At 40.5% G+C, this 9,386-nt stretch overlaps 1 protein-coding gene across 1 annotated transcript in view; it reads right to left on the bottom strand.

Moving 5' to 3' along the window:
- Positions 1–4,668: 4,668 nt before the first annotated feature.
- Positions 4,669–9,386, bottom strand: part of COL4A4 (collagen type IV alpha 4 chain) — a 183,852-nt gene continuing 179,134 nt past the window's right edge. Inside the window, exons 47-48 of the mRNA XM_019503074.1 lie at positions 8,184–8,470; positions 4,669–5,915 (exon numbers count right to left, since the gene is read on the bottom strand). Of these exons, the coding sequence (XP_019358619.1) occupies positions 5,652–5,915; positions 8,184–8,470 (551 nt within the window). The 3' untranslated portion in view covers positions 4,669–5,651. The remainder of the gene's footprint in view (positions 5,916–8,183; positions 8,471–9,386) is intronic.

Here is a 9,386-nt window from a genome sequence, read left to right as displayed (position 1 = left end):
GCACGAACCTAGTTGGCCAGCTCTTCAGTTGGTTTGAATAGATGTAACTCCAGTGATCTCTTCTAGTTTTTAAAATTATAAGCACTACAGTGCCACACTCAGAAGCACAGTTTTTACCCATAGATCTCAAAACTTCCCTGTGCACCGTCCTGTACCACTGCGTTGCCACAGCTGTTGCTTGAGATTTATCCCAATTCTGTTAGAACACACAGGCCAGAGGTGTAACAAGGTAGCACAATGTATTGGGGCAGTGAAATCTTCTGGCTCCCCCCATGCTGTTGGCATGAATGTGCAGCTGTTATAGCAGTAGTTATTTTTCCCCAACAAGGCACCCAGAGCTGCTCCCCTGTTGCCCTGTCTTAGTTATACTACTGATGGGGACTATAGTAGCCAATTCAGCTCTGCAGTGGAAGTTGGATTGGTTTAGTACGCTCAGTTGCCATATAATGGTGCTATCTTTTTAGGTTAAGTACTCTATAGTAGTGATTATTTTATTCACTGTTTTATGTCTTCTGATTTATTTCTTATTTTTTAACTAAACGTTCTGTGTATATTTTTTCATAGTCGGACGTTTTGTAAGGTGCGTTCCATAGTACCTTTTTGTACGGTGTGTTCAAAGGAATGGATCTCAGACTCTCCAGTGGAAGGTAATGGAAGCTAAATGGTGTCACACTTCTTTCACAAGTGACTGCCCCTTAATTCAATTCCAAATCATTCTCAAACAAGCTGTCTGATGGTCTCTGGAGAAGGAGAAAAACGCTTTCCTGGTTCAATGTTTCTGGGATTTAAGTGTATTTTCTATTATCCTGTATGGGTATCTGTTTTTTCAAATCTAGAGCTGCACAGTGAGTAGCAAAATGTTTCTTTGCAAGTCAAATGGCACAACATTTTTATTAAGTACCTCAGCAGCTCTCAAAGATTAGAATTTTTACAATGTAACACATCCATGTAATGATAAAATTAGTGATGCCATTTCTATTAATATGCTTTGCTTGACTCATTTCCTTGACCCTTTAGAATGCTTTCTGGACATATGAATATTCAGTTTGCTTCCCCATGGAGAAGAGGGAATTCAGAGGGAATCCATCTAAAATGGACAGATTTTTGCTATCTTGAGCAGGTGGGAGTTCAGCCTACACAGCACTATCTTTCCATTATTTCTGAAACCCTGATGTAAGTTCACACTCAGGCATGGGGATCCCCACTGGAAAGAGGAGAGGAGCAGAGGGAACAGAGCTGGAACATGACAGCTGCTTCTGGGATTCCCTTGTAACTGAGGAGAACTAATACCACTATCTGCTTCACAGACCTAACAGCTTCCTAAGGTGATTCCAGGGAGACTCTCCAAATTGTAAGTCAATCCAGATTTACATTGGTATAAATAATGCCAGAATTTGCCAGAAGAAAGCCAGAATAAATAATGCAAAATTTTCTTGATTTTATTTCTGTAGTGTCCCTAAGGTAAAACTCACTCCTGCATAAGAGACTAGGTACTCACATCCCTTCTATGGATAATGGTTAGATGTGAAAAGCATGGGATTTTTTACCAAGAGGTGAATTTCAACCGTCCAGCCCAATCCATTGCAAACAGCTGAACTGTGCTATCTTACAGCTCTGAAGGTTTCCTGCATAATTATCTCATAATTTCACAATTAGGTCCTATATGAACCATTTATCTAATTATTCTCTTCTTGAAAACACTGTACAAAGTGGTGAGAGAATGAAAGTACTTGTCACTAGATCATTTAGTCTATGTCTCATGTCACTGAGTTTACACGAAGAAAATTAGTTTACTAAAATGATGCCACTACAACTTACAGAAATGTAGGCACACCTCCTCTTGAATTAACATGGTGTTTATGATCTATGTCCTGCAGATCAGATTGAGCATAAAATGGGATTGCTATAAATTTATGTATCAAATGTAGGCTAGGCAATCTTTCTTCTTCACAGCCTATTTCTACAATACAGTAAAACATAATTTAAAAGGTGCAAAAACTGTATAGAAAAGCTAAGAAAATGTGACATTTATCTCAAGTAAAGGCATATATATGATAAAGTACAACATTGGAGACAGGCAAAGTAATATCTTAATTATTTCATATTTCAGAAAATCTTTGTTTTGAGGGTTGGTTTGAGGATATTTTTCACAACAAAATATAAGACAGCTAATGCTGATCCATCATTCCTGCTCCCCACTTTTTTTTAACAACATCTTTATTTAAGCAACATTTTCAGTGACAGTAGTGGAGAAGGATTCCATGCAAGTACTTCATAATTCTTTACTTAGGTATTATATTGCTGTTAGCACAGTAAATACAGCAAAAATACTGTCCCTACTCTAAAGACATAAGCTAAAACGAGAAGCGATAGTGCATAGAGGCAGTGTCATTATTTGCAAGATGCTGATGTGGCTTTTTGACAAACACCTATGAAAACCAGTTTGAAAGCTGCACCGCTAACTTTCAAAAGTGCTCTGGACACTTGGTATGGTTCTAGCACCATGCAGCCAATGTATGTGCTCTTCTGTATGGGTCTTTGACATAAAAACCTGAAGTTGCTCAGCAAGTTTATGCAGAATGGTGGAAACTCAAAAAATGAGATGCTATATTTGGGAGATGAGCTGGCAGCTGTGGACTGTTAGGCTATTAGAAGGTAGAGAGCTTTTATACACATTGGCTAGGGACAAGTTATACATAAACTGGTTTAAGTTGTCAGAAATTGGTTCAAACCTGTGACAGAACACAAGTTCAGTGTACATAAACCAGTTTCAAAATGGCTGAAACTTTTTAAAGATAAACCTGGTTGAATGTAGTATCAGACTTATCTGATTTGTGGCAAACAAGTTTCATAAGAAACTTCTGTCCCAGACCCTTTCTTGGTTCAAGTTAAATCACTATCCCCCAGCATGCTTTCCAGCCCTCGGCTGGGCTGGGCAGAGCATGGTTGGGAGAAAGGGAAGGGGGAAGCAGGGGCTGCCCGCCTCCAGGCAAACCCTGGCTGGGGGCTGGGGCCAGGAAGAGGGGTTAATTTCGCTTCCCCCAAGTACAGAGCTGCCCTGCCCTGCTAAAAACTTACTGCTGGTTGCAACTGTCGACTACAAATCCCAGATACACCTGGAAGCATGAAGAAGTGATGAACACCCTGCAGAGTCCTGCTATTTTGATTCTGGACTGCAAATCCCAGAGACCTTGGGGGCAGCAGGAAGAGGAAGTGAACATACAGCCCATGCTGGCTGCGTCCAAAGAGCCATGCTCTAGGAGCCCCTGGCTTCTGGCCTGAGCTACTGCAGGTATGTGGTTCCATTTCCTGAGTCAAAAATGAATGTCTGTCCAGTTGTTTCTCAGTTTAATCTCTGGAAATTAGTCTAAATCTGCAAAGACTGAGTCAATTCAGCCTCAGGATTTTTGAGTGTCTGTATTTAGCCACTAAGCCATAAAAAGGAGAGTAAGAGAGAAGTGATTCCAAGAGAAGTAGGGAGATGGTTAGCCATGGTTAGTGAGAAGTCAGGCAGAGGGCAAGGTAGACTGGCACCTTAGGGCACCTATAAAGATGTAGCAAAGCTGCTCCGATGTGCTGTGATAACAACGTGTCCGAACAGACTTGATTGAATCTGCTGGAGCATGGTAATTACCACACTTCAGCAGACTCCAATATCACGTATATCAGCAGCTGTGCGCTGAAAAATGGCAGTGGGAGTGCTTTAACTAAAGCTTGTTTGACAAGCTTTAGTTAAAGCACCACAAGCTTTAGTTAAAGCACCCCACTGCCATTTTTCAGTGTGGGGATGTTGATCCACATGATACTCTCAGAGCCTCTCTAATTAAAGTGCCCCTCCCAGAGCACATGTATAAATGCCCTTAGAAACTACTTTGTTCAGAGAGGCGTAAGACTATGTAGGTGATAGCCTGCTTCATCACCTGTCTTGTTAGCATCTGACAAGGTAGGCTGTTTCCTACAAAAGCTCATGTCTCTCTCAACCAGTAAATCTCTAACACTGTGGCTCTCAGCTGGGGTTTCACAGCACCATTACCACCACCACTACCACAGCCAGGTGAAACTGCCTTATTTGCTTCTGCTTCTAGGTGGTATATGCAGGGGCAGACTGGAAGCCAGTTGTGGCAGGAACTGGCATTCCTATCTGCATTAGTTTCATCTGATAAACCTAATGCAGGGACATCCTGTCCTGCCACTTCCTGGTGTGGCCTTGCACGCACCTCCTGAAAAATTAAGTTTTGCTGAATTCGGGTAAGTTATGGAGGGAAGTAGAGGTGCTATAAGTCTAAACAGGTTGAGAACCACTGCTCTAAGGTGCTATCCTGCCCTACCTTTTGGTTAGTCTGAAAATGGTGACCCCCTGCATTGTATGCATACTTGGATAAAACAGAATGAAGCTAGCCTAGGGGGTTTTGTAACAAAAGAAAGCTGCCTGGTGACCATTCTGCTCTTCTGTAGCTAAAATCAGAACAGCCTTTCCTCCCTATTGGGACTTCACTTGGAGACCATGAGCCCAGCTCTCAGAAGTGGCTGGTTCCTCTGTTGCTTTCTTGCCAAATTCTGAGGGAGTTTTGGCTGAGTTCAGACTTTCCGACATGGCTCTGTGGAAACAGTCTGAAAATCCTCTGAAATGAGAAGTCGGTGTTACTGATGTGAAACCATTTTTTTCCCCACATTCTTAGAATTTACTCCTCTAAAATTTAACTCATGTCAGTAATATGGGTCTTCTGCACCAAGATTAATTTCAGTTCTTCTGTAATCACAATTTTCAGCAGTTTTATTGATCTTAAAACAGGCTTTAGCTATGTACTACTTTATTCTTTCATAGCTGGATAAATAACTTGTAGATTTTCCACTTGTTGAAAAAGTGGCTAGTCCTTTAGCTTGATCTTTTCAATAATAGATAATTTCCATTAATAAAAAGCATCTCTAGAGTCCTGCTGCTGTAAGGCTTGGTAGTATAGGGTTCCATTTTTTAATTAACGTTGACATTTGTTTTGTTGTCTCTGGCTATTTGGATTATAGCTTAACAATTTCATTTAACTGCACTGAGAAATTAATTGCAAAGATAACAAACAGCATTTTAAGCCTTCATTATCTGGGGTTATTTATTTTCTTACGTAATAATCATCCATTAGCATATTTTGGCAACTTTTTGCTTTTCATTTCTTATGAATTCTCATTAGAAAATTAATTAAATGTTCAGTTTGGATTAATACTATAAGTAGTAAAATTAAACGATTATAGGGCATTGTGTAGGCGTGTATCTGTATCTACATTTCTCCATAGACAGATGTATTTATGTAAGAACATTATTATGGTGTGCCACATACACACATGCTCTAAGAGCCAGTCTTAATTAGGATATCCACTAGTCATTTTTAAAGCTTTCCAAGGCTTTCTGTACCACTGCACTCAGCCTTCAGTGCAAAACCAAGCTTTATTTGTCACCTATATGCTACAGTGGTGAAAAGTGCAATAGAACTTAATTTTGCTGGTCCCTTGATCACTTAGTTATGCAGATGTATGCACACATTAATGCAACTTTAAGCAGAAGAAACACAATTCCATGCTTGAAAATGAAATTCAGAAGTAAGTACCATTTAAATCTTCAACGCGACCTGTTTCATCTCTGAGGAAATCTGTTTTGTTTGTTAGCCATACTTCAAGCAGACCTGACACCTACTAATTTTTTTCCGCTGTTCCTGCCCTTCTTTGAGAGTTTGTGACAGAGGAGCAGATGTGAATTGCAATTCTGGCCTCACAGTTGTTAACCAGAAACTGTACTCATTAGCAAAAAACTGACATGTTCCCTGCTGACCCTGGCATTCAATGAATGGTGCTGATCTGAAGTCTTCAAGGCAACTCCCAGGTGACATAAGAGACTGTCCACCTCCCTGGTCTCCAGATCCAGTGTGCTGGAAGGAACAATAGTGAACAAATTAGATAAGTAGTATACCTACTGTCTTTGTTGTTTGTAATTATGTTTGGGATCTTTTCCAGTACGGTAAATATTCCCAAAAAAGAATCTGCATGGGTATATTCCTTGGGGAACCTAAGTTACAGTAAACATCTTATTCTATCAGGAAGACTTGGATTTATACCAGCTCATCTCAGAAGTTTAGAACCAGCTTTGCTCTTCTAGCTTGGGATCTGCCAGGTCAAAAGAAGTTGTAGATCAATTGGGGTTGTATATTTTAAGCAATAGCTTTATCTAGGCTTATTCCAAGCAAGGTTAGGTAAGACAACTAAGAATGTAAGTCTCATCTACATAAGAACCTGCAATTTCCAATGGATGCAAGTTCCTCTAGTGCTAGTATAGGTGACAACTAGCTGTTGTGGTTCACTGGTAGAATCCTCATCCACTACATGGGAAATCTGGGTTTGATTCCCAGATGCACATTGAGGCAGTGAATGTCTGGACTTGGTCAGCCTTTGAATTCTGTCTCAATGGTCTAAAAGGGATGAGGGGTGGGGGGTGGAAGGTCTAGGCATCCTCTACTCCTGCCTAGGTATATGCCCTGAAGGTCCTGTTGACCTCTCACACATACACAATGATCCAGAAGGACTGACAGTTACCTACTACTACTAGTACAGATGAACGCTATATTGTATACCAGCAGTGATCAATTCTTCCAGCCCTGTGGGTTGGATGCAGAGTGCAAATGTGGAGCATGGGGCCAGTCTGCTGGGTGGTTGTGGAATGCAAGGCCATGTCATCTGGCCAGGACCATAGGGATGGAATTTGGAGGCAATAGTGTTAATTGCTCTGGCTTCCAGAATCATGGAACCTGCCACTCCTCCCACTACCAAATTTCCAGCCCCATGTGGAACCCTGAAAGCCAGATGCTGTGGCTTGGTGCTCTGGAACCAGCCCATGGGACTCCCCATGGGTCCAGAAATTTGGTGGCAGGACAAATAGTAGCAGTGTTAATTGCTGCAACTCTGGAAGCCTCAGCAGTTAATGTTTTGACCCATGCTGCCAACCATGCTGCCAAATTTCCAGACTCATGGGAAGCTGTTCAGGCCAGTTGACATGGCTCTGTGGCCCATATCTTGGTCAGCCCTACTTTAGACTAAGTTGTGCTTGTTCTAATTTGCAACTGGCAGTTCCAAAGGTGTAAAATACATGCATGTGCCTCAGGTCTTCAGAAAGAAGGAAATTCTCCCTAGTAACTCTAAACTATTTGGGACTGGATCACCAGGCCAAATGATGCTCTGTTAAGTAATTGGTAGAATCCATTTCAGATTTATGTAACTGAAAGAAGAGTCAGGTTCATTAGGCTCTTCTTTGTGTTTATAATTTTTCATAACAACAAGGTTCAACAAGGACAAGTTTGCATAACAACATAACATCTAAAATCAAAAAAAGTATTTACAGCTACAGTGACAAGCATAGTTATAATATGAACAATACACATCTGTAATCTTTATGGGGGGGTTTTTTTAGCTGTCCCACTATTATTCCTTAAAAAAAAATGAAGGTCTTAAGTGAAAAATAAGTACAAGCAGGTGGTACTCCCATTTTAAATAAAACTTCTTAAAATCATGCTCAAAATTTCTGAAATTTTGTAAAATTCTTTTGTTGACACTTTTTTCACCTAGCTCTGTTGTTAAATTTAAAAAAAGTTATAGAAATTAAGATAAATAAAATTGGCAAACAACTAGATGGAGACCAAAATTAGTACTTCCTTGAAAAGCAGTGTGGGAGGACAGGGGCATCCCAAACTGCATTTAAGGGATTTTCTCTAATTTTATGTACAATTGACAAGTTATATAAATAAATATAATTTCTATTGCCCATACCTGAAGTGAGCAAGTAATTCAAAAAGTAATATTCCTAGAGAGGAAATTGTAGTTTGAAGATAGTATTATATTATTTTCCTAAATACAGCATTGTTTGAAAATACAGCTAAGTAGCAAGTAGTAATGACATTTAGAGTAGCAAGTGCCATCTCTATATTTTTAAGAACTACCTTTAACTTAAGGATGAAAATTTTAAACAAAGAAAGCTCAATATTTTGAAGTTGTTTTTATATAACTGGAGCCATTTTTTACTTTCGTATCTTGTACGTTAGGCATTTCATGCTCTATTTTATAGTTTTTATTTTCACCGCAAACTAAAATCTTTTGTACAGAAAGTGACATAGGAGATTTTGCAGTATCCCAGGAACCCACAATCTTACCATTAGAAAGGAATATCCTATCCAAAGACTTCTCCAGTTCTGTGGGCAGGGAGGAATGAACTGATCTTGGCTATGAAGTGCTATAGCTTGAGCTGGGGCCTCACATACAGCACATCTGCTAATATATGGTTTTATTTCATCTTCAGAGAGTGGCATCATTGGTAGAGAAGCAGCACTTGAGAGCCAGTAAGATTTATCATTTCGACTAGCATAGTAACAAACTTGGTTGATGTTGCAGTAGGTAAAGGGCATGGTACTAAATAAAGGAAGGCAAGATCCTGCCAGACCTAAAAAAAAATAAATAAATAAAAATAAATCAAAAAACAAAAAACTGAACTTGAAATGCCTGCAGTTCCTACATTTTGATTCCAGACAATATGAAACTAATACTCCAAGCCATTTTGTTGCAAATTTGGCTGAGTTAACAGAATGTTATAGTTGACTAAATCTTTAGTTTCCCAGCCCTTTTTTTTTTTTTTTTAAATAGAGTGCTGATTTTGTATTTGGAGATAGAAATATCTTGTGCATCAGCTCCCTTTTTACCAATAAATTTAGTAGGGTCACAGTCCAGGTTTCAACATGATACACTTTGTCATCATAGGAACAATTACAATAACAAGTACTTTGGAATGTGCAAGAACTAAAAAACCTGGGCAAGAAGAGACATCTGGTTAGGAAGGAGTGCTATGAGCATTAAAAAAAGAAATGATAGATGTGCCCAACTAAACAATGTTATAATGTATGACAAGCCATTGGTGCCAACTCATTGGGTGCATCTAGATGAGCCCGTGCGTGCCTCTTATAGCATCTCAAACCCCTTTTGAGATGCTGCAAGAGACACATGAAGGAACAGGAAAAGATTCCCCTCCACAGCAAGTTTGCAGGGCGGGGGCAAAATAAGACCCCTGGATATCCAGGGGTCAAAAAAAATGGAGTGAAAAAGTGGGGCAGGGCACGGGGGAACCATGCCTTGAAGCAACAGGAGGCTGGGTCCTCCACAGAGATACTCTGGCTGCCAGAGCATCTCTGTGGTTGGCCCTCGCCCTGGTGCTGAAGCACGCTGCCTCTCCCTGCAGGGCAGGCAGTGTGCCAGCAGCAGGGCTCCAGTGCCAGTAAGTAAGGGATCGAGGGGCTGGAGAAGGGGGAGGGGACAATGGGGGGACCCCTACTGGCCACACCCACTCCCCCAGCCCTCCGATCCCT

The sequence above is a fragment of the Gavialis gangeticus genome, unplaced genomic scaffold (genome assembly GCF_001723915.1).
Source record: "Gavialis gangeticus isolate Ggan-Ray unplaced genomic scaffold, GavGan_comp1, whole genome shotgun sequence".
Classification (NCBI taxonomy): Eukaryota; Metazoa; Chordata; order Crocodylia; family Gavialidae; genus Gavialis; species Gavialis gangeticus.
The sequence above is the reverse complement of the archived record's forward strand: the minus strand, read 5'-3'. Positions and strand labels throughout refer to the sequence as shown.